At 38.6% G+C, this 26,567-nt stretch overlaps 3 protein-coding genes across 3 annotated transcripts; 1 reads left to right on the top strand and 2 right to left on the bottom strand.

Annotated features, from left to right (window-relative positions):
- Nucleotides 1–9,127: 9,127 nt before the first annotated feature.
- Nucleotides 9,128–10,097, bottom strand: LOC141902674 (protein SPMIP1-like). The gene has a single exon (XM_074790502.1). The coding sequence runs from the start codon at nt 10,057–10,059 to the stop codon at nt 9,484–9,486; it is 576 nt and encodes a 191-aa protein (XP_074646603.1). The 5' UTR covers nt 10,060–10,097; the 3' UTR covers nt 9,128–9,483.
- Nucleotides 10,098–12,854: 2,757 nt separating this feature from the next.
- Nucleotides 12,855–16,306, bottom strand: LOC141902348 (uncharacterized). The gene has a single exon (XM_074790030.1). The coding sequence runs from the start codon at nt 16,199–16,201 to the stop codon at nt 15,587–15,589; it is 615 nt and encodes a 204-aa protein (XP_074646131.1). The 5' UTR covers nt 16,202–16,306; the 3' UTR covers nt 12,855–15,586.
- A 72-nt stretch (nt 16,307–16,378) lies between these two features.
- LOC141901474 (F-box/LRR-repeat protein 5-like) lies at nt 16,379–24,189 on the top strand. The gene is made up of 10 exons (XM_074788737.1): nt 16,379–16,503; nt 17,011–17,346; nt 18,008–18,149; nt 18,235–18,411; nt 18,490–18,674; nt 18,895–19,002; nt 19,090–19,172; nt 19,429–19,935; nt 20,061–20,312; nt 23,469–24,189. Exons 1-9 carry the CDS (start codon nt 16,420–16,422, stop codon nt 20,299–20,301), a joined length of 1,863 nt encoding a protein of 620 aa, XP_074644838.1. The 5' UTR covers nt 16,379–16,419; the 3' UTR covers nt 20,302–20,312; nt 23,469–24,189.
- Nucleotides 24,190–26,567: the final 2,378 nt, after the last annotated feature.

Genomic DNA, 26,567 nt, shown 5'->3' with positions numbered 1-26,567 from the left:
GGGCTGGGGGGGGGGGGGTGTGAGGGGGGTCAGTGGGAGGGTTTTAGAAGGGCCGTACTCTCAACAGTTGTGACTTGAATTTTTGATCTATGTATAAATGATATAGGGAGATTTCTAAATCTATTTGATTGCACAAGTCACTGTTTATAGATACTAGTCACAGCTGGTGGTCTACAGTTATTTTTTAAACTCGTAACTGATTAAACAATTCAATATTTGAACATTTTATGAATCCTTATTGTTTGCCAGATTCGTCAATATTTAAAAAACCTACGTTCCTCCCAAGTCTTCATTCATGAAGCTTAAAGCAAAGAGATAATTTATAGCGATGAAAATGCGATCGAATTTCTTTTTCCAATTGAAATGTGTTGGATTGCTAGGACCAAGGGCCCAGTTCTGTTCAGTCATAGCTTAAATCTGACACTGGCCCTAGCCCTGGTGTTTACATTGTACCCATCTTTGGGTTTTTGAATTTCTAGATTCTGTGATCGAGCCCAATATGTTTTGATTATAGATTGGGTAGTTATAAGTAATTCTAATTTAATTCTTTAGATTTTAGAATTTGAATTTAAACTGTGATATGATTGTTGTTTGTTAGTTCTCTTGATTTTAGTCGATTGTGTTTCATCATGTAATATATTTATAGAAATATATTTTCAATCATGTTAAAATATTCACTATTTGTTGAATAATCATGTACGGTTTTCATTTAAAGGAAATCGATTTTGTTGATTGTTCATTTTGAAATTCTTTTAAAAAGAGTTATTTTGATTCTTTATTGATTGCATCTTCTATTGATGGTATTCGGACAAATCTACCAGAACTGACTGCCGGTGCCCTTTTAACCAGGATTTGAGGTTCTCGATTTAACTATTTCTAAACATCCCTCTTTTTATGTCTAATTGATACGCTCGGTGGGGTCTAAGGTATACCGTAAGGTGCTGCCGCTATGGTTATCGTTAGCGGATTTTCCATACACTAACACGAGGCAACCCTGGCATTCGTTATACCACCATTTGCCAGAGGTGGTTCCTGTTAGTGTACATAAAATCCGCTAACGATAGCCATAGCGGCAGCACCTTACGGTGTAGGTAGGCATCAAATCGCGAGTCGCACTTGATGTCACAATATGAAATCAGCAACCGTGACAATATCAGTACTGGTGATAGATACCAGATCTCTGCAGTCAGCATCCTGTGAGGCTGTTTGCTATCAGTAGCTGATAGTTGATCCATCATCCGCATTCAGTTTGAATATTCCTAATAGGATTCTAAGGACCAATCAATGCGGATGGCATCAGTTCGGCCGCCCATCGCCTGCAACCCCGAACACTTACCTCAGCAAAAAATGGAATATTGTTTATCTGCTATCCCCAGATATACTTACTATCCGCAGCCTTTTTTTTCAAATTTTGATATCTGACTGATCCAACATTTTTTATCACTAATGCATGGCAACTGGCTCCAGGTGTAGCAACCTGCGTGGCATTGTTGGAAAGTTAATTAAGGCCCTCCCGTAAAAGACGACCACACTATAATCCTCGGAATAGAATGATCACTATCCTAAACTCGATCAAACTAGTGTGCTGCTGCGAGGCTAATACAATATTACACCAGAGCCCGAAATGAATAAAACTATGATCGAGAAATTGAATAAATGTAACAGTAATAATGAGTATTGATACAGATTGATACAATGTTTATCTCCCCGCGCGTTGTTTGAGCAGTTTCTCTGTATTTGATCTGAACCGATAAATGTTTACCGTTAATTATTACTTTAATGGTCAAAATTTACCGATCTTTTATTGATTTCACCAGTGAATCAACAGGGCGGATGAGGTGGGGGAGAGGGGGGAAATAAACTCAAATAAACCACTCAAACAAATACATCTGTTTAAATATCCGCAATTGGTGACAATTTATGAATTGCTCGGGTTCTTGTCATTTGATTTCATACTCGATGCTTTGAGAAGCAAGTATAGAACCAGTTCCACAGTTCTGGATCCAGTCTCACAGTTCTGGATCCAGTTCCACAGTTATGGATCAAGTTTCACAGTTCTGGACACAGTTCTGGACCCAGTTCCACAGTTCAGGATCCAGTTCCACAGTTCAGGACTGAGTTCCTCGAGCAGCTGTGCTGGATCCAGTTCCACACTTGTGTTCTGGGCCCGTACAGTCTCCATAGTTCTAGGCCCAGTTCTCTGGGATATTCTGGGCCCGTACAGTCTCCATGGTTCTAGGCCCAGTTCTCTGGGATATTCTTGATCCAGTTCCATACAGAATTCGGAGTCTAAAATAAACAATGAACCAGTTTTCACTCAGCGCCTAGCAACGAACGATAAGGAGTCTGTCAGCTTTCAGAAAATGGACGTCTGGAGGAAATTGCGGAGCGGTTTTTATCAATAAATTCTGCAGTTTGAATAATTGATAGTTGATGAGTTACAGTGAATGAGGTCACGCGAGGTGAACGTGCGGCACGCGCAGCAGTTTCTGTAAACTACTCAAACTATTGTCATCCGTTTCAGGTATAACGACGAGACTGTTAAATATTTTATTTCACGGTGGATATTTGGATGAATTAATTGGTAGCCATATGTCTATTATACCCCGGTTAGCTCTCAGAGAATAACCCCGTAAACACGCCGTAGAGAGGTTTCATTAAGCACTAGTAAACTGGGAATAGTTGAGGTGATAACAACAAAGAGGATTGATTTCAGTTTAACTCCTAAATCCAATTGAGAAATGAAACTGAAAATTGATTTAACACTTTTCAACATTTTGTGAAACTGGGCTTAGGACTCGAACTAGGGACTTTCGGCGAAGTTTGTAAAGTTCGTCTGGTCAATGTGTTGACCAGTCAGGTAGAGTGAACAATTTATCCTCGATCATTTTGCCAAAAAAATGGAATAAGCCTTTGCAAGACCTCATCGGTGTAAAGTAGCCCCAAGCGCAGCTCGTCCGTAACCCTAACCCTAGCGGGACCCGAACCACGGACCTTCCGATTGCCAGCAGAGCGTGCTAAAAACCAGACCATTAATCAGTAGTAACTGAAGCTATGTAGATTTGTCTCATGAATGGTGGCCAGTCAGGTCACCAGTCACTACACCTGACTGTTGACCACTCATGTGTGGTTACTCTATTCAGACTAAACCCCTTTTCTGGTTACAAGCGCATCTGATCACTCTCTTAAACCAGGGTCCAGTTCAACAGTTCCAAGTTAAGATTTAACTCTGGGTTAACTCATTGAAAATGAACTAACTTTAACTCAGAGTTAACTCTAACTCACAACTGTGGAACTGGGTCCAGGTGGTTTTCAAATAAGAAATCTGTCCGCGAATAAATGTGATTTAAGTAATAAATAATTTCTCCATATCTCACAAGTTTGTTGAATACAAATCCTCAGTTCCCGTTATCTGAGTCGTCTTAGATGATGTCAACCAATTATCTATTTTTGCGTGGCCTAATTGAAAAAAGCTTTCGTTCAGCATTTACCCAACGATAAAAAACGTCGATAATGGTAATCATAATAATTATATTTATTCATTGCCGGTAAGAATGACCGATTGAATGAGAGAAGTTGTTATCACTAGAAAACAGAGTGACTTCATTTTTACCCACAAACACGTAATCGATAAACGTGAAAAGGACATCGTTTTATCAGTCGTTTACCACGTGATATTCGAGTTGCGTCACGCTGGTTTTTCAATCAATCAGAAGAAAAGAAAGATTAGACAAAAATTACACAGAGTTACCGAAGCGTAATTCATAAGACCCTGACTGACTCCCGACGAATTTGGCTGAAAGATTTCATGCGGCGATGGACGCGACAGAATTCCTTCAACTTTCAACACAATTCCAGCATCGTGGAAAATACAGCGCATTTCTTCAAATGCAACATTTTCGTAAGAATTTCACAGAAACAACAGATAGATTTACTATGTTTATATATATATACATTTGTATATATATATATATAAAAACATTCACGTATTAATATCTTTTTCCGTATCTATAATTTGTAAATGTATAAGTATGAAAACATAAAAGGTTAAATGTATGAAATTTGACTCGCGGCTTTGACTGTGCAGCCTTTTGCAACCTTTTAGTGCAACAGTTAGGAAAATGTTTAGTGTTAAAAGGGTTCACATAGAAGGCAACGACGGATATGTCTAAAAGAATTTGAATTCTTTGTATTTTATTTCTCTGTGTATCGGAACGCCCAATCCGCTTCGATAGTGTCATGTCATCTCAAAACTCGGAGAACTATTACTTCAACCGGTTGGTAGCTGCGCGTAAGGAACTCGAGCGGTATTTTCCTGTGGTTCTCTACCCGATAGGAGTTGTGCTGAACACGTTCACTATAATTTACTTGTTGAAATATCGTCGTAACGTTTCGATTCGGGCGACGTTTATCTATTTGATAGCTCTCGCGGTCTCTGATCAGACGTACGTGTTGTTTAAAGGAATATTCAGATATCCGATCTATATTCAAACATTACTCAAAGATTGTTACTTCACTAATCGGTGTTCCAGTCAAATTCTACTATTTTATATTCGTTATTTCGATATAGTTCAATGGCACTATTCGTTTTGTTATCTATCTCACCTAATAACTACGTCTGTTAATTTCACGTGTAACTGGTTGGTTGTAATTATCTCTATTGAACGTTTCGTCGCCGTTAAAGCGCCATTTTTTCACATGAAACACGTGACCGTCAAGGTGCGACAAAACGCAGTTTTAGTCGCAGTACTGTCAGCTGTACTGATATCACTTCCGGACTTTCTAACAATTTATTCAAAGAATGCGCCTGTAATTGTTTTTCGGTATAGATGGACTGGTGTTGGAGAGAACCGGACTCGTGGGGATAGATATATTTATCTGTCACGTTCGACTATACCGTGTTCTAATAGTGCACCAGGTGTTTATGGGATTCCCGGTGCTGATATCGACTTACTGATAGAAATAGCTCAATTTCTACGCGCTAAGACGATTTTTGTGTGTGACATAATTCCTGTTTTTCTAATTCTCATTTTCTCGATGCTAACTGCGGCAAGTGGTGGTCAAACTGCTCATTTCAACACAAATCGACGCTATGTCCGATCTAATAAAACACTTCACGCTGTTGTCAGTTTATTTCTTGTATTTGTGGCCCCCTTTTCGATGTTTAAATTGCTACAGATAATCGGTGGTGCTTTTGGTACCGAACCCGGTGTTCAATATGGGGTAACCGCTGAAGAAACAATGTTTGATTATATCGAACAGTGGTGTAAAGTTTCAGCTCAAATCGCCGAAAACTTTCGGTCAATCGTTTACTGCAGTAATTTCATCGTTTATTTTTTTACACTAAAAATATACAAAATGTTATCGATTCTTCGCCGGAAGTAGAATCCAGCCGGAAGTAGAACTGAGGTCAGACACCTGCAAAATGCAGCCATAAATATAAAATAACGCGTAAAACATGTGAGCACTTTAAAGAACACATTTACAATTTGATGTGGTAGGGAAAACCTAAGTAATCTTGGGATTTTCTTAGATTTCTATCTTGTATGGAGAGTCAATGAAACCCGGACGGGTAACCCTAGAACGCGGATCAGTGATTTCTAAACACCGGATATTAATAGAGTTATAAGGCGATAGCGATGAATGGAGTAATTATGCAAATATGAAAACCGCTTAAATCGACGTCGTAAACCGTTCTAAACCGGTTCACAGTTTTTATCCATCTCGTATTCAATTGAATGAAATAAGATAATGACACAGTTCCACAGTTATGAGTTAAGATGTGTTAATTTCCTTGGTCTAGAAATCATTTAGGACCCAGTTCCACAGTCGTGCGGGTTAGAGTTAACTCGGAGTCAAAATTAGTTCATTTGCGATGAGTTAAATCTTAACTCAGCTAATTTGGTCCTGAAGCCCAACAATTCGGCGTAGAAGTATAGAGCAGCCCCAATACACTCACACGTGATCGAAGTTCAAACTCATCGCCTATAAAACACGTCACACAAATTGAACAGATTCAAAACAAAATTCATTCATCGAACCTAAGATTATAAACTCGCGACGTTTCGCACTCAATGTCATCGGGTAACTTTCCTCGCGTTAACCCCTCTCCAATTTCCACAGTCGGTGTTGCTGGCTGTTAATTACATCATCATCAGGTATAGTCTTCGATTGTGATGGATTTGACAATTTATGAGTCACAGCTATTAAAAACTGCAATAACTCGTCCATTCTATTATATAATTTACTGCACACATAAATCGTCTGTTATAATGGACTATTAATGTCTCTTATTTGCCAATAACTGAACGGTCATTGTTAAATAGCGAGTCGGCGCTTATTGACAGCAGCACAACCTGTAATTGTAGCTACTACGAACAGCGCGACGTGTTAGCGAATATCTATGTTGTCAGACGTGAAAATATGAACAGTCATAAAAAACTGGCACTTAAAGATTTACCTGGTGATATACGTGTATACCGCCGGTTGTGGCGGCGGTGAACTGATTCACAACACGAGTACACATTCTATAATCATATTAAATCCAACTCTAAGAATGAAAAATGGTCCGAATGTTTACGATTGATAGAACACAATATCCGTGTTGACGCGATGAGGAGAGAATCCCACAATGATAATAAAAAAAAGTCCGAAAATGAAACTTCGAGATAGTAGTTTATTTCAACGTTTCGACTATATCCTAATAGTCATCTTCAGGAATAATGAACGGTCCTGAAGATGACTATTAGGATATAGTCGAAAGTTTGAAATAAACTACTATCTCTTAGTTTCATTTTCGGACTTTTTTTAATTATCATTGTGGGATTCTCTCCTCATCGGTCCAAATGTTTCCATCGGCTAATAGCTTATTCGACGTTTCGACCTCAACCTAATTACACCTTAAAAACAAATACAAATCAAATCGTGTTAGCATTTGGGCAATTGACCAATAGTCGAAAAATTGCTTTTTATTTGTTTAGTTTGTAATAGTTTTATTCTGTATCGCGTATTACTACTAGTTTGTATTACATCTTATTTCCTACATAAAGGGTCTCCTTGTTCTGTCTGGTTTGTACATGTATCTCATAATATCGGTATAACTTTCGTATTCCTCAAGATGACATACATGTATTAGGATATAGTTGAAACACGGAATGAATATTACCACGTCCATTCCGGCTCAAGGAAACATTTCTAACTCGACGAAACATTTTCTCTTTTATATCATCTTTACAACCTGGACCTGAGTGTATTTCATTAATGGTAATAAAGGCTCTGAATTTATGATGGCGAGTCTTTAACATAGACGAGACTTAATGAAACATTCACAAGACAAAAGAAATTGCTACGAAACGCAGCCAGAGACGTGTAATGTTTATGAATATCTAGAAGCTGTTTGCCTCAAGGGGGCTACTTACTACTAAATCGCGCGCATGTTACTTAGTTTTGAATTGTTGCATTAGACTGTGATAGGTTGTCTTTATTCAATGTGTCGTCCTGCAGACGGATATTAATGAATTTCGATTCATTCATTGTGTATATTGTACTGATAAAGTGTGGAGGGTATTGTTTTCTCGAGAATAGATCCATTTGGCGACAATATGGCCGTCACGTGACCGGACCGGATCGCCGTTTGAGAATCAATATTTGATGGGAAATAGCCATCACGAATACAGTCTCCACATTCTGGCGTGGAGTAATTATAATCACATCCTGGCTAAAGATTGATCCGTTTATTTCCAGATGTGGAAATTCTGTGAGATTTCTAGACTCACGCATTCGGTATACGATATACATGTTGAGCTAGAAATTTGCCCAAGTATTACAACATGAAAACTAGAATATCTCAAATCAACAGTGAAAAAACCGAATGATTTAAAATACTCTTTATTAATGCAAAATACGGCAAACATCATAGACAAACAGATCTAGTAAACATCGTTATGACGTGAACTTCAGAGACCAAGGGCCGATATAACTGATACAGTGGAACCTCCAACGAACTTCAGGGATCAGAAAATCTGTCCCTTATAACTGATATAGATCTATGCAGTGGAACCTCGTTATGACGAATTTCAGGGACCAGAAAATCTATTAAAACCGATAGTTCTATTTACGACGCAACCTACTCTAGGAGTTCCCGTCTGATGCCATTCATTGTTTTATTCGTGGTTGATTATGAATTCACACTATATAAACACGTAGTGTAAGATATTGTTTCTATAAATTAATTGAATACGGCATCAATTTTCATCAAGCAACATTAATTATAATACAATACATCAAGAGCGGCGTGTAAATGAACTCTTACTCGCGCGCGCACGGGGCCGCTCTCTAGTCAATCATCTACGACACCGAGTGTATTAGCTATAGCCAATCAGTGACGTCATAGGGGGACGGTGTAGAGTTCCAAGAGCAGCCTTGTGAATGTCATAGGGGGCGCTTCACCGATCAGACAGGCTCTGCGGGTTCAACAGTACTGTGGCCCGGCAAGCCGGGTGGTTTCCACAAAGACCAGGCTCTGCGGGTTTGACAGTATTGTGGCCCGGCAAGCCGGGTGGTTTCCACAAGGTTCAATCTGTTCAGGTCACTAGAGATTTGACTGACAATCTACATGAAGTAACCATTAACTGAATAAAGAGATCTGAATGTAGCGGTTACTAGGTTTATTTGTTCACTTGTTTAGTGTTGTTTCCGGTGTGTGCGAGAGCTTTGATTAAACTTTCCAATCAAACGTCACGAGAGAAGCTCTCGCTGATCTAAAGTGGCGCATGCGTTATTTTTTTGTATCGGTTGAGTGAAAATCAATGCAACGCAATCAACGAGTGATTCATGTACCTGAAGCAGCGGCAGCGGCAGCAGCAGCATTATCATCCTGCACCTGAAACAGCAGAAGCAGCGGCGTTGGCGGGGTGGCAGCAGCAGCAGCGGCAGCATTTGGCATCTGACTATTCGACCTGCAACCGAGGAACACGCCATCCGAGACCCTGACGAAAACTGACATTAACAGTCAATGATAAGCGATAAACGAGAAAACTTCACTTAGAAAAAAGAAATCATTTTCTATTTATTCAAAATTATGTCTAAAATGATAATAAAATTCTATTTTGATTAAATCATTTCAGCGTGAACGTAAAAAACTAAAGATTGGAACTTTACAAAACACAAGAAAAAACCACAGATTTCTAAAAACTGAACGAAAACGGAAACCTATTGAAAGACCCATAGGTTTGAGATATCGTGTGTCGTATGTCGTAAATCCTAATGAATACAAAGTTAAACTCATTTAAGTCATCATTTGTCGATAAACCATCACAACTGAAATTGTCTTTATTTGAGTTCAATTTGTATTTTTGTATCACTAAGTTTGAGTCGTCAGTAAACTAAAGTTATCACAACTACGGCGACATCCACTGCGAATCAATATTACTGAGTAAAAACGTACCGCTTTTGAAAAAGTTTAAAAGAAAATCCTTATTTTTATCATCGTTGATCGGAATTTTCGACGCCATTTCTGTTATAGAACGTGTCGTCGATAACTCGGGTTCGACCGTGCTGAGGTTTCTTTATATCATCCTTCTTCACATCGCTCAATCCCCAGCCGTATTCCCACGAACTAACCACCGGAAATTCGTATTTCTTTTCGGGTATTTTCTCCGTTCGACGATTCAGATATTGTTGGCGTCCTTTTCCGTCGCGTGAGATACCGTTATATAGCATAGCGCGTGAACAGTTACTGACCGGTCTCATCTCGGCCAGTTCCTCGCTACTGTAAACCCTATCCGGGTGTACAGTTACATCCCTGCGTCCTAAACTGCGATCAGATTGCGGAGTTTCCGCCAGTTTTTTAGCGATTTCCTCCACGCTCGCGTCGACATTATGAGCGGCGATTTTCTTCTTGAAAACTTCGTACTGTTTCGACGAAGCTTCCGTTTGTAATTCGGTTCCGTTTTTCAAAGATTTCTGATACCAGTAAATTAGAGAATCGCGTTCCTTATCGAAAACTTGTTCGAGAAATTTCTGCGTGGCCGTATCAGCCGGGAAACCTCTACTCGTCATCTCGATACTATTACAGCTAAACAGACAGTCGCTACACGTCTGTTATGTTATGTATGTCACTAAGTCCAACCCTATAAGTTTTAATAACCGGTTCATAATCTAATTGTCATTATAGGTGTGCTTGTACAAGTCGTAGAATAAGAAACAATGACCAGTCAACCAAACCAAACTAAACCTGCCATGTATATATACATACTATATTCATAAAGGGTTTACGTTAAAAAAGTCTAAACGCGAGATTATTATGAGGTTCTATATTGAATGAATTTATTGTAACAGAAGAACTGGTTCTCATCCAACTGTGAAACATTAATAAAACTAACACGCCATGTTATAATTAAATATGTGTCGTTAGTTACGCGAGGTCACGTGTAATCATGACTACCCGAAACAGTAACTTTCAATCGGAATTTGTCGGGAATTTCCGCCGTAGGAGTAACCGTGTCTGGGGTGAGATCGGAGAGATTCAAGTATCCTTCTTACTCAGATTACTAGTCACGTGACCATTTGGAGCATCGCATTCCAGGTACATTCTGTCACGTGGTGTCACCAGTATCTGATATATTTGGAGTCAAATCTGAGGTTTCGGTTGAGACGTCGCAGGCCATGAGGAGAGTATGTCGAGATCTCCAGTTTGAAGAATATTATGTGAAATTGATCAGTTAGGTCTCGTACTAATGACTAAAACACTTTAGTCCCTTTTTTTCTGAAACCCCTTTAGTTCAAGCACTAGTACCACCGGTATCACAGATTTAGACAGCCGACATCAATCGACAGGTTTATTAGCGAGACTGCCGAGTACCCATGCAGTCCGATCATGTTCGGATCCCATGTCAGATGACATTGCCTTTTACGTGGATGACTCAACATTCCGCCGATCATTATCATATCGTTAGGGCTTATGGAAATCTTAAGTGTGGTCCAACTCGTTTTGTCACACGTGGATATCGTACCAGAACGCAGTCCAGTAATAGACACCGGTAAATTAGCTATTAAATTCGCGCAACAGAATCAATGAAATCACCTTGGAGAATGCCACTTTATTTACTAATGTTTATCGTCAAATAAACACTTCACGTCTGGCATCAGGCTGCGCGCCATTATCGTCAAATCAATCAATGAAAAAACAAGTTTTCTTATCATTTTCAGTAAAAACATTTTATTCAAACACTTTAGCTATCATTGAAGGAATCTATTCTAGATAGATACAGTTGATTTGGGGACGTCCCCCATCGATAAAACTAAATACCTGAATCGTTTGTCAAAACTGATAATCGAAAAAGAATCTTAAGAATTCAGAAATAAGACCCAGTTCCACAGTTCCATAGCTCTACAGGAGTTGTTGGTTAACTCTAATATCGAAATAGGTTATTTTTCAACTTTTTGACTACAATCAATATCGAGGAATTGTTTTGAATTGATATTCTGTGGATGAATGTTCCTCTATTGAGTTCACCGATAGTGTAACTATTAATCACATTCTGTAAACCTATACATGTAATTTGAATCGTGTGAATACAATCGACCCTTTAAACAAATAGCGAGGTTCCACCTGTGAATATTACCGCGACCGACTGGTATCGTGCGTGTAGGGAATCGACGTGAACACTTTCTTTATCTGGGAGAAGGTGCTTCATAGTTACTGCTATAGAATATATGGCGAAGACATACTGATGCAAAAAAGACAATGATTAACCCAAGTACAAAACAAGAAAAGGCTAAACAGAAGTAGTAAACCTAACCCTAATCCTAGATCAGTAACCCTAACCCTAATCCTAGATCAGTAACCCTAACCCTAGTTATGGCCTCAGTAGAGATTTGAACCGGGGGCTCTCAGTTGGCAGTCCACTGTCCTAACCCCTAGACCACTGAGCTGTTGTCATTGGAAGTTTGTATAATGGTTAATGGTCCGTCAGTGGTGACCGTGACCAGTCAGGTGTGGTAACTGGTGACCAGTCAGGTGTGGTAACTGGTGACCAGTCAGGTGTGGTAACTGGTGACCAGTCAGGTGTGGTGACCGTGACCAGTCAGGTGTGGTAACTGGTGACCAGTCAGGTGTGGTAACTGGTGACCAGTCAGGTGTGGTAACTGGTGACCAGTCAGTTGTGGTAGCTGGTGACCAGTCAGGTGTGGTAACTGGTGACCAGTCAGGTGTGGTGACTGGTGACCAGTCAGGTGTGGTAACTGGTGACCAGTCAGGTGTGGTAACTGGTGACTAGTCAGGTGTGGTGACTGGTGACCAGTCAGGTGTGGTAACTGGTGACTAGTCAGGTGTGGTGACTGATGACCAGTCAGGTGTGGTAACTGGTGACCAGTCAGGTGTGGTAACTGGTGACCAGTCAGGTGTGGTGACTGGTGACCAGTCAGGTGTGGTAACTGGTGACCAGTCAGGTGTGGTAACTGGTGACTAGTCAGGTGTGGTGACTGGTGACCAGTCAGGTGTGGTAACTGGTGACCAGTCAGGTGTGGTAACTGGTGACCAGTCAGTTGTGGTAACTGGTGACCAGTCAGTTGTGGTAACTGGTGACCAGTCAGGTGTGGTAACTGGTGACCAGTCAGGTGTGGTAACTGGTGACCAGTCAGGTGTGGTAACTGTTGACCAGTCAGGAGTGGTTGACTGGTTGTAAAATCATGCTTTATTTGAGCGAATGTGATACTGTTTCAAATCATCTTCGCTAATAACAGAGGGCTTCCTTCCGGGGTTCCATGGGGATAAATCCACTAGTTCTATTCGTCAAATTCAGTCGATACAGATAACAACAATTAGCAACAAGGAAAATTAGGAATATACAATGTTTTTTTTATTTAGATTTTTATCATTAAATTAATTATTTCATCAATAGTACATTCATTGATAATGAGAATTTCATTTAACAGAATTAGATTAATTTATTACGAGTGGCAGCTACTTGTTGCGGCACCACTGATGACGTTTTAAATATTTTTCTCAGATTTATCAGATTAAATAAGCGCTTCTGCTCGTTAGTGTTACAAACAAGCTGTTTATCATAGAATCAACGGGTCTTCATCCAGTAGTTCAGAATAAAATCATAGAATATTGTGACATTAGGTGCGACAAACAGGGAGTGTGTGCGCGCGTGGTGTGCGTGGTGTGCGCACGCGCTCTCATAGAAATAGAAAACCTCGAAAAATGTGAGATTTTACGCAAATACGGAATCCTTCACGAAATAAATACTTTCGAAATATCGAAATTTATAGATATATCACAGATCGCTTTAAAAATCTCATCAAAAACACACTGATGAATATAAATAGATTATTACCTCAAACACACGTCAAATCTATACCTAAAATACTCAATTACTGCAGCCCAGTAACCCTTCATACAATCGTGAAGTGTGGACGATCAGTTTTTGAAAGTGTGCTGATAAAATGTCTAATGTCTGGCGTTTGTAGTTCATTTTCAATTAGAAATGTCTCAGGTGAAGCACTGAACACATGTGAAGTGTGGACGATCAGTTTTTGAAAGTGTGCTGATAAAATGTCTTATATCTGGTGTTTGTAGATCATTTTCAATTGGAGATGTCTCAGGTGAAGCACTGAACACATGTGAATTTGAAACGTGGTCAGAAAATATCGAATGTCTGAGGGGCTACATGATCCTGGGCCGCAGAGTGTGATCCGTATAACGGTATTTTTGGTAAACAAACAAAAATTCCATACATAATCATATCAAACAGTGCACATCGTAATCATTACCAGAATTAATCAGGGACAATGGTGTAAATTGATACATATATAAATAATTAAATAGATCCTTAAATAAAATTGATAAAAAATTTGAAACGAATTCATTTTCAGAAAAAAAAGATAATTTTGTACAAGATATTGCACGCTTTGAAGCCACACGACATTAACAGTAACTACAACTGACAAAACACGACGAATAAAGCTTTCTAAAATATCTTACTGTCTAACTATCTATTTATATATTTTAATCATGAATTATATACAAGTGTTATTTACAAGTTTTTAGATGAAGTGATTTCATCACACATTTTGATGATAGTTTCCTGGCGTTATCATTTTAGAATTAGAAGCACAAAATACGTCGATTCTTGGTCAGATCCGATGATTTTCTGAGTATCAAATCTTGCAGGTTCTTAGTCAGACCTGTGATAGAGCTTAAGCTTTGGAATAAAGTTTCGTTTACGAAAGAGACTTCAAAAAATTCGTTATTTGTCTTAAACCCGATGTTCTGTTGACTTTGAGACGCTTTTACTATTCGAAATTTCAGTAAATGAAGGAATGTTTCCTGAGCTTCGCGTGTGCACTTTTAGTATAGGTCTTATTCGAGTCATTCCATGAATCTTTAGTTAAGTTCAAAATAAACATTTTAATCTCGTCAAACTTTTACCCTTCAATCTGAAGGCCGCGTGAGAACCTGATAACGACACAGTGTGTGTTAAGCGGTCAAACACTGCGACACTGTCCAGTGAGTGCGCAGTATTCTAATTAAGTACCGAATGCGCAGGATTTTACACGTCATTTGCGGTTTAGCAAATATACACTACATAAAACTATCTTCAGTCATAATAAATTCTACAAGTATGTACAAATATAAACTGATTAGAAGTCAGTACAATTTCTGACCTGATGATTAGATAAATTAAACAGATATATATAAAATATTATTATACTAGCCATATTTGGACGGATGGCATCTGATAAGGACTTATATAGACAGCTCGGGGACGGGTTCGAACACCGACATCCCGCGCTTATCTTTTGAATCAACTTGAAAACACACGGACACACACATATTTCAAGTACGCGCACAACATATATACTATCATCCTATATATGAATATAAATATTAGTATATATATAATTAATTGAATATATTACAAGTAAAATCCATTTAAAGGATTAAGTATTTGTGGAAGGATTTACGTGCATGCTTTGATCGCGCGGCACACCGCACACACATTGTCGCTTTTGATTTTAATATTTTCACACAAATTAGAAATAGATCTTTAAAAAAATGTCTACAAAATGAATTTAATACGTGATTAACACTGCGGGAAAATTTGCATAATACGTCATTCTGAATGTAAAAATTTGCATAAATCTCGCTTAGGGGTTATCCCTTTGATTCGGTTGCCCATGAATTTTTGATTTTGTAAATTACGTTTGTCACATAGCAAATCACCTGAATCGCCGAATCGACTGCCATAAACAGGTTTTGAAATAACCTGCTCGTTAACAAAACAACACATTCCACCGTCCGATTCCTGGTCGAATTATTTCCTCGCGAAGTTTTCCACCATTTTGAATAGAAGACTGAGAAGTCTCTCGAAAATAACCGTCTTTCAAATATTTAAACCAGCGAATAAAAACGGATCAATAATACGCACAATAAAGTTCACTTTGTTTTGAATAGTTTTTAAAAAGTCGTTTCTTTTTTTTTCATCTCAAAACAGATTATGATATAAATATATGTATGTATATAATACGTATGAAGTTTGTATACAAATCGAACGCACAAATTCAGATTTCGGCGGCACTAAAAAAGGCTGGTCTGCACTCGCTCTAAAGTCGGGATCCCCGTTCGCGTATAAAACGTATCAGCCACGATTCTCGTTCGTCCATATTCCGGTTTTTTGATGTCCTCTTTTTTGATAACGTCACCCAATCTCCAGCCGTACTCCCACGAACTCAATATCGGATATGCGAACTTATCTTCAGGAATTTCGTGATATCTTTTCTGCAAATATTGAAATCTTCCGGCGCCTTCTTTAGAAAATCCGTTATACAATAATTTCCGAGTTCGACGCCGAGGGGGTCGCATTTCGACCAGGATATTTTCCACATTTTTACCGCTATCTTTATTCAACATTAACGCGTCCAAATCCGAATGCATTCTTTTATGAAAATGCTTTTCTTTACGAATTTCGGGCAGTTTCTTCGTCAACTCTTCAGCAGTTGCAGCCGCGTTTTGATTTTCGATCTTTTTTCGGAAGACGTGATACTGTTGAGATTTTCCACCCATCGAAGCCGCATTTTCACCGCCTTGCACGAGTTTTTTCCACCAAGCCAAACGAGCGTCCCTCTCTTTTTTGATAGTTTCAGCGAACGATCTTTGTCTCTGAGTGTCAGCGGGGTAACCTCTTCCAGCCATGACGGGATAGACTTTAAAAGATCCCGTGCGGTGTCAGCAGAATTAATTGAAAAGCGAGCTGGAAGTTTTACAGTCAGCTGTGTTCCTCACTGTAACAGTCCAGATACTAATGTTCCGCATTGACGCCAGTAACAACGTCGCCACAGTAACGCGTGACGTCACCTACTTCACGCGGAATCTCGTCAGTCGCGCGCGAGAAGTCGCGAGATGAAAACAAAATGGCGCCGTACCCGGAAGAGGTCGATGTTTTCTCGATTCCACATTTAAGAATGAAGAGTTTGGTGGATGATTATTATGATCTGGTAATTATGAGATGTTAGAATGATAGAGAACTGTGTGTAGTATTGAGTAGAACTGTTTATTACTGTTGACATCTTCCTCATAACCGCGCAACTCACCCTCAATCAGAGCAATCTGCAATCGACTGCATTTTTAGACATGATTTGCAGGACTTATGTAAAATTCTTCAAATAAAAAGAAGAAAACGATAATGTTCATTCATTGCACCTAGCATCACATAGATGCATTTAGCTTTTTAGGTTAAAGCCATTTCCCTACCCCCCTGTGAGTAGTAGTTTTAAGAGTGGATATGGTATCCCCTACCCCAATAAATTCCTTATTGCTTATGGCCGATACCTCTACCGTGCTGTCCCTGGCTGACTGCTGGCTAGATCACCCCGACCCTCTCTAGCCAGTGGCCTAGAATCAGACACTACCAAACTACAGTAAAACATCACTTAAGTCGTAGTGTGACGATCATTAATTTGACGACTTACACTCAGAATGTTCTTGTGAATATCTATTTTCAGTTGTCGAACACAAATTTCTCGTGCGAACTGGAATTACAGATGCTTCTGCAAAATCTGAGCAACACTTTCAACGAGTTTAAACGCCACGAGAAAATCGAAAACGAATACATCATGTCACGATTACAGTCGAAACTACGAGCTCTTTCTATTCATAATACGGCAGTTTGTAACTGTCACAAAGACAATCGTTTATCGGATATACTGAGTTTAGTGCAGCTCGGTTATCAATGTCTGCATCGTCCTAAACCTGAAATAACGTTCTACGCATTACAGTTAAAACAAGCGTTAGAGGCGTTCACTGAGAATTTCATACCTCACATGAAAGAGGAAGAAGAGGTAAGACCTTAAGTTTGACCTCTTCAATTTAACATCTTCATCTTGTTTCACAGTTCTGTGAATCGAATCAAAATTAGTTTATTTTCAATTATCGACTCAAAACTGTGAAACTGGCTGCTGCTTCATTTTTTGGTTCTATACGCCAGGAAATTTTCACAGGAGATTAAGTCCTATTGTGAGCTATACTTGGGGGCTAGTTGCACAGTCGTGGCTTAAGTCAAAAAGAGGTCTTAAATCTTAAGACTGGTCTTAAGTTGTTAGATTGGCTATAGAACTAAGATGGTCTTAGACTGGTTTTAAGTTGTTAGATTGGCTATAGAACTAAAATGGTCTTAGACTGGTCTTAAGTTGTTAGATTGGCTATAGAACTAAGATGGTCTTAGACTGGTTTTAAGTTGTTAGATTGGCTATAGAACTAAGATGGTCTTAGACTGGTCTTAAGTTGTTAGATTGGCTATAGAACTAAGATGGTCTTAGACTGGTCTTAAGTTGTTAGATTGGCTATAGAACTAAGTTGGTCTTAGATTTGTTTCAAATTCTAAGACACGACTGTACAACTTATCCGAAGAGCCGGTAATGATGTGAATTTTTAAACAGAATGATGAAGTATTGATACGGAATGATGAAGTATTGATACGGTGATTGTTTCTCTTATCGACAGGTTTTTCAACCGTTGTTGATGAAATATTTCACGTACGACGAACTTCGGGAATTGAAGAAATTAGTGATCGAGGAACATATGAAAAATCAGCCGGAGAAACATGTGAAAGATTTACAAGATACTGATCCTCTTAAAAAAACCAGTCAGTTTATCTCGATATCAATGACTGATTTCGATATTAAGGTTGTTTGTTATTTCAGTGTATTTATTTATATTTCTATTTTTAGGTTGTGAAGATAGTATTGAATCACATGCAGTTCTGCCACCTGAAATACTGTTAAATATATTCAGTTATCTGGGAGCTCAAGATCTGGGACGCTGTGCTCAAGTGTGTCGACAGTGGTCCGATTTATCAATGGATCCATATCTCTGGAAACAAGTATTGCCTGTTCATTGGGCGAAAGGTGAGGATGGCAGTTATCTCTAAACCAATCAGAAAGTCGCTTGCTATCGATTTGAAATTTGAATTATAAATCTTGCAGGTGATTGGAGTTTTCATTACGATGAGTCAGCTGCTGGTGCTGGTGATGATGATGATGAGAGTGACGATGTAAACTGTGATGAAAAGGATGAATATATAATGCGTGATGAAGATGCCGATATTGATGAATCTGCAGACAGTGACTGCAGCACCAATAGCGATCAATTTGATAATGATGCTATAAAGGTAAATTTAGAATTCTTAAAAAACCATTGAAATCATTCTGACATGTCTCTCTCCCTGCTGGGATCAGAACATCAATGTAACAGCTTTCAGGTCAGGTTCCCCTCCTCCCTCCTCCCTCACTTACTCCTGGGTAGAAGTAACATCCAAGCGAAACAACTCATAAAAGTTGTGTTGATTGCGGACGACAATCATTGAATTGTCTTGTTTTATTTCATTGTAGAATGAAATCAAACTGTTGCGAAGAATTACGAAATATCTTCTGCCTAAAGTTGGAGTCGGAGTAAAATTATTGAATCTTTCACACAGTAAAGCCCTGAGTAATGAATTGGTAAGAGTCCTGACTGATCTGTAAAGAGATAGTCACACGTGAAATATGGATAAAATTTGGAATATCGATGTTTTATTTGTATTTTAGTTGAGGTCTATCCTGACTTATTGTCCTAATCTAGAACATATTGATTTGTCATACACAAGGATATCTGATGCAGCTTTCAAAGGGTTAGTTATAGAGAAATCATATTCATAACCCTGAAATACAGTGGCTCTGCATCCCTAATTACATCATCAATATCTTGGTTTCATGAATTTAGATTTATGACAGCTATGAACTGACAAAACAAAAGCAATCACTTTTCTCTCAATATTAAGGGGCCTATTTCTGACCCTGATTAGTTTTGACGCTGGCCGCGGGGGTCGTGACGTTTTAAAACTGTTCCATTGATTTTAGGTTATTTATATTTTTGATAATTTTCAGTATCGGGAAGAAGCAATGTTTCACAAAGTTAAAGGTGGCAAAGTTTTGCGGTTGTGTTAATTTAACGGACGCTACTCTCATCCGATTAACGAGGGCTCTCGGTAAATCATGCAGTGCAGAAAGTCAGAGAGGTTTATCACCGTGTTGTGGGAACTTGAATTACGAACAGACATTAAATTACGAATGTTCACGATACCAGACAGACTCGTCATACGTTCCTGATAATGAGCGGCAGATGGACTCGGACTCGGACCTGGCAGTTCCAGCCAGTAACGGTGTAATCGTACTCGAAAATATCAATGACTTTTCGTGTTGCGATGACGACAGTCGTAGTAATGGTAGCTATGACGACAGTAATGATTGTACGTCGTGTTTGTTGTACGATGATTGTCCGTTCCGTGTAGACAGACGTCCGACCAGCTGGCGAGATGCCAAACTGAAATACGGACGAAATGTCGTTTCGTTGAACTTTTCAGGATGTCACAGATTTACTGATCTGGGATTGAGGTAGGTGGGATCTACATGAGCTTAATTTAAACCAGTCATATGTTTATAAGGGTAATGATTCTTGTATGTAGTTTCAGTTAAAACCTACAATCTTATTTTCGAATTATGTTTGAATGTAATTTCAGATCGCTGATATCACACGGAGGTCTACCCGAATTAACCGGTCTCGATTTAAGCGGTTGTTCCCTCGTGTCCGGTGCCGCGTTACGTGATTTCATCACAGCCTGCCCGAATTTAAATCCTGACTGTTTTAGTTATTGTGATAATATAATCGATGGTCCGTTGTCTGGAAGTGCGAATGGATGCGATAATATCAGTTCTAAATCACGCGTTTGTTGTCGTTCGAGGTTGTTATACATGAACTGAACTGAATCAAGGTAAATATCAATTCAATATTCAGTTTCTAGTGTTTAATGTGCCGTGAAGATTGAGAAACATTAGTCACCTTCTTCTTCCCTATACTATCAACATCAACATATTGATGAATATTAGTTTTCGGGCGCGAAATCAGGAGGGAGAAATAAAAACCTCTGACCGCAGAACCGTCAATAACAGGACAATTCATCAAAAATGAAATATCCTCTATTTATTTTCCCCTCCTCAATACTGACACTAAGTCTTGAAGCAGCTTTCTGGGATAAACATTACAATCTATTCTCGTGAATGGCACAAAGGAGATTTACTAAAAGGCACCTGATATCTCGAGGCATGTGTGAATTATGCCTTGATGTATTTACTATGAACTATTAGGTATTCAATTATTTAATTCCTAGAACTTTTCATTTCTGTATCCACTCAAAAAGTCGATGTTTTTCCTTATAAATTCAGACAATTTGAAAAATCTCACTTGGCAAAATCTATGTAGTACAATATATTTCCAATAGATGGTGTTAGTTGTCTTGTGTACTGTTGCCAATGGTAACAGTGGGTAATAGCGATATAAACTGTTATATTATTTATCGCGCTCAATAATTCCTATAGTTCAGTGGTTTATAACTCCGTTCAAACCAGAATATACTCAATTAATTACTACAAGTATGAATTGGTTCTAGAATGAAAATAATTTGATATATAATGACAAGGGTTGTCAGGTTCTAGATAGACCTTAAGAGAATTAGCTTAATTCCAGGTCCTAAATTGAAACTAGTTTTTTAAGAACAATTGAAAGCAACTTAATCTTCGTTAATTCATATTAGGTTAATTTGATGTGAGATTAGAATTCAACTTAAAACTTGATTCGTAGTGCAAGCAGAATTCTGACGCCTTTCTAATTTGGAGAGAATTCTACCTTGAAAAGTAATGAAACTTTAATGAATTTTTAACGGTTTTGATTTAGTTTTACAAAGAAAGATTTGATTCAATGTAGAACTTTGTTCACCTGCAGTGAAATACCATTAATCATTGTATTTACTCACGACTGATTCTGTTGTGGGAATTCATTTACGTTAAATCTATTCACAACTTGCAAATAAAAAACTTCTTCTAGAAAAATTGATAAAATCGCGATAAACATAAAACTTATTTATAGGGAATATTGATAGTAAGAATATGTTCACTAAAGTAATATAATCTTTTTTTTCAATTTTTACGAGAAAAAATGTGCCCTCTGAGCAGTTTGTAAATCTTGTATGAATAAAGTTATGTCCAGGTTTTTCACCTTAAAGTTTATTTTCAAACGCTACGATCTATTTTTAGTATCTGAGAGAGATGTAGAAATATAGATATATCGAAAAACGAGTTCTGTGAAAAATGAATGAAAGTAATGAAGGTTTTTTCAATAGGGAACTACTCGTTGTTTTCTAGGTCAGACTGTCTCCTCGAGCTTTCCTGTTGTTTGTTCAATATTTTCAAACCATTGAACATTTTCTTGTAGTCTTATTATATCTCTAATGCTCTCGTGATATTTTTGGTGTTGATTAAGATTTAATGCTGAACCGATCTCCACTTCAGGTTCTCATCTTTAGTCTGTGGTTAGATTTAGCTCAAAACCCCTGCAGGTTTTATAGACATTTTTCTTAACCTAACCCAGCAGTAGTTAACTCTAGTTAGGACTGGACTCTGTTCTAAAGTTGTGAGTGAAAAGTTATCCCTCACTCTTGAGGTGTTCAATGAAACGTTTTATTCATAAATGTGGATCCTGCGGTTTCACATTCATGTAAAAGTTTATCCTAAAACGATCAAGTTTGAATTGATTTCCTCTTCATTGAAGTATAAACCAAAACAGCAATTAAAATTTGAGTTAGATTTTTAAGTTTAACCAGATCCTGATCTATATAAAACCAAACGCCTCGTGTTCAGTTTAGTGTTTGTCAATCGTTATTTCGTAACCTTGTCTGATAAGAACATTGTGACAGTTGTCACTAATGTTTATCAGAGTGTTGAAAATATACATTTATCAGTTGATAAGTGTGTTTTTCGTAATTCTCGACGTGGCGGGCCGGCGGAGGTAGGAGGGCGTTTAGCGGTATGATATTATCGAACAAGAATTTATGATATTCAGTGGGTTTTTTATAGACTCTGTTTTAAAGCCATTACTCAATCAACTTGTCTAATATACCTTACAAACTGTAGGTATTCAATTTAAAAATTAGTCCTCAGTCGCGATTCATGCGGTCGATAAGAATTTGTTGAAATAAAAGTCTGTTTGGATCAAGGTCTGTTTTTAATGACTTGATTTCAATCTGAATTTGAAAAAATATGAATCATGATATTCCTTTAGTATTTAATATTTGAAAATAACGAACGGTTTTATTGATTTTCTACTAAGCAGACGTTTGTTTGATTTAAGTGTTTAAGGAAGCTTTTCATTCGTCTTTATTTGAATTAATCGGTAAAGTGTGAAATTCTTGAACATTCCTGAACATAGAACACAAGGTAACCATTAATACATAGATCCCTATCTGTTCATAGTTCAATGATTTTAGTCTCATAAGAATTCAACAACCAGCCTTGAGAAAAGCTTAACCTGTCCTTGTTATTGTCTAAATTTCATTAAATTATTTATAGTTACAGATATTAGATTCAAATCAAACAGCAGGGGCTGATTTTATAGACAAGGTTCCGGTGGTTCTACTGCTCTGAGTTTGAATTTGACTGAACTAATGTTAACACTGTACTCACAACTGTTGAACTGGATCCAGTTTTTAACTGAAGCCCGAGGGTTCACCCACAACTGTTGCATCTAAGTTTAAGTAAAACTGGACCCTGAATATCTGTAGCCCTCAATATCTCGGAATAGAATCTTATCTTATCTTATGTAATTGATGCAAAATATGGAACTAAAGCATTTATTTTGAGGTAATTCAGACTCTATCATCAGGACTGCTACCGGTGGTGCTGCTTCTGCTGCTGCTGTTGCGGTTGCTGTTCAGCCGCTGCTGACACTGGTGCTTTTACTTACTATTTATAGCTGTTTTGTTATTGAAATTCGTGTCGTTAGTTGTAAGAAATTGGTTGTAATTGCTAATGGTAAAACCCTGTTAAACTGTGTAATACAATGTATATTAATGGTTGTGTTTGTTTGTGTTTTTCAGAAGTTCTATTTGTCAGCGGCAGACGACGTTACGAGAACGAAGATCAGTCATATTTCATCTATATTCAAACTACGACTGATGTTTATCTATTTTCATTCATGTAATAATTTATTAGCTTTAACTATGAATAGTTTTATTACGACTGTATTTACTAATACCAGTGATAAAGTAAAGATTTCAAAATGTTCCTGAATCTAAACATGCCTAAGCCTTGTAGCGGGTAGGGTTAGTGGGTTTATTGCCTGGTAGCAGCAGTAAGGTTTAGCAGGACTAGCCTGGCAGCAAGGGTAGTTGGGTTTGCCTGATAGTGGGTATGGTCATCAGGAGATTGCCTTGTACCGGCAGTAAGGGTTTTCAGGGGAAGGTAGATGAAAGTAATTGTGTCTCCTGTATTTTAAGTATATCTGTAGCTAGAACCTGTTTTTATACGGTGCTATATTGAATGTCTTCATTAATTTTTTCTTTTCACAAAAATCTCAAAAATTACAGCTGAAATTCACGTCATTGCCTTCAGGTGGCACATAGTTTCTGAGATCCGTCTTGAATGAAGTCTATTGTGTTAATTTTCAATGAAAAATAAATCTGTATTTTGTATTTCGCTATTGCTTCAATAGGACTGATGTTATATTGTGCGGTGCTCATTTTGGTCTGACATTCTAAACTTAAGAAGGTTTTAAAAAACATTCTTATTAAATTTTGTTGATATGTTCTGTTATTTCGCTGAAAGGTTTTCAGATTAAATAAAGATAATACATTCATTTCAAAAAAGAAATCACTAAGACTTTCTTAGTTTCTGTTTTAACCTATAGAGGACGCTGATGGTAGTCATAGTTGACGTCACGATTTGGTTACGTCACCCAACGTCCTCCGTCCAACCTTATAACTAATTTGAAAAAAATTAAGGGGTCCGAGAATTGGCAAACCTTACATAGGATTTGGATTCGTGGTTAAACATACATTTATCTATGGAATCTAAGATGACGTCATCGATCCCTGACACTTTGGAACGAGGAGTTTGCTAATACGGATAGGATGACGTCATCAATCGGGTTCGAACCCAAGAGACATCGTGCACCATCTCGCATCTTGTACATAAATACTGTTAGAATCATTCAAACTTTAAGATGTTATACGTGTTGCGATACTAGCAGACCGGCACCATGAGACATTTCTGATAACAATGAAGTGTTTAGATTTACTGAGAGGGTCAAACACTTGAGAAAAGGTCAATATTGACCCAGGACGCAGACAGGCGTCTTACTGTAGATAAAGCACATACAAATTCACAGTTTAAATCAATAAACCAATTTCATTGATAAATATTTAGTAATACGTTTAAACCTAAAATCTTACAATTCTAGCTATAACAGTTTTTGAATACATTGGTGGAAAGTGAACGGACAGTGCTCGGGGCCGGGTAGATAAGAATCGATTAAGAACTTATTGAACAAAACAAACTAATTTACTGTTCAGGAGTGATTCAAGTATTCAAATCTAACCAACAAATGTGGAACTGGTCCAACTGGATCTGAGGGGGTGAAACTGGGGACCTGGAGTTAGTTGCACGCTATGACTTATACATATACTTAAGGCCAATCTATGACCATCTTCGATCTATAACTAATTAACAACTTTAGACCAGTCTTTTAGCCCAGCTTAGCCCTATAGCAAATCTAACAACTTAAGACCAGTCTTACGGAAGACCAATCCCAGTTGCACAACCGTAAGTCCAAAATTGCATGGACCATGGACTTGTGTCGTGCAACTGGCCCCAGGTTAGTTATCTATACTCAAACACATTTTGCCATCACCTATAAATATATTAACCTCAATACTTACTTTGAAATAAATTTGACCTACGACATTTATTGTTTACGACGCCGTCAGATAATTAGAAGGGTTGATATAGGATTTAACGGTGATATAAATCTTAATTAAACATCTCTGTGCCAGATATCCGCCTACGCGTGAGTCCTCGATTCAGCCAGCTCAGTGTCTCGGGACTTTTATCATTATCATTCCGAAGCAAAATAACCCAACCCTATTATGGTATTCCACTTAATTTTTCTGTTTTCCAACCTATCGGAATGGTTCCAATTCTTTCACGGCGAATGGTAAAAAACATTTCCCCAAAGCCAGGCAGAATTTACCTAGTTGGCCAGATTTGGAAATATGACTGTGTTTCCTATCGTTGGGCCACACTATCACTGTGTCTGGGGTTTGGTAGAAACCTTGTTAGACCTATATTGCGAGGAGGATTTCATTTTATGTCTGAATCGAGTGAAACTTCCTCCCGAATCGATTTCACATTTTCAAACCTTTAGATAGCTCCACACTGAAGGACAGGACAGGACAGCGCCGTAACTGAAACTACAGAAACCCATGGATGTTGGGACAGCTCCGCGTGCACAGGTGGGCGAGTAGCTCGACCCTGGTGAGACTGATCCAACAGAACCCATGGATGTTAGGACAGCTCCGCGCGCACTGGTAGGAGAGGAGCTCGACCCTCTGGTGAAACTGATCCTACAGAACCCACGGATGTTGGGACAGCTCCGCGCGCACTGATAGGAGAGGAGCTCGACCCTGGTGAAACTGATCCTACAGATCCCACGGATGTTAGGACAGCTCCGCGCGCACTGGTAGGAGAGGAGCTCGACCCTGGTGAAACTGATCCCTACAGAACCCACGGATGTTGGGACAGCTCCGCGCGCACTGATAGGAGAGGAGCTCGACCCTGGTGAGACTGAACCTACAGAACCCATGGATGTTAGGACAGCTCCGCGCGCACTGGTAGGAGAGGAGCTCGACCCCGGTGAAACTGAACCTACAGAAACCCATGGATGTTGGGACAGCTCCGCGCGCACTGGTGGGAGAGGAGCTCGACCCTGGTGAGACTGATCCCTACAGAACCCATGGATGTTGGGACAGCTCCGCGCGCACTGGTAGGAGAGGAGCTCGACCCTGGTGAAACTGATCCCTACAGACGCTGCTGTGTATACAGAACCTATCACAACACATCAGCAAGCACGACACGCGATTGGGGTCCGCAATTTCATATAATACAATTTTGATGAAATGATAGCATGATTTGAATTTATG

This window comes from Tubulanus polymorphus, chromosome 3, assembly GCF_964204645.1.
Source record: "Tubulanus polymorphus chromosome 3, tnTubPoly1.2, whole genome shotgun sequence".
NCBI classification, from domain to species: Eukaryota; Metazoa; Nemertea; class Palaeonemertea; order Tubulaniformes; family Tubulanidae; genus Tubulanus; species Tubulanus polymorphus.
This window is presented reverse-complemented; position numbering and strand designations above follow the sequence as displayed.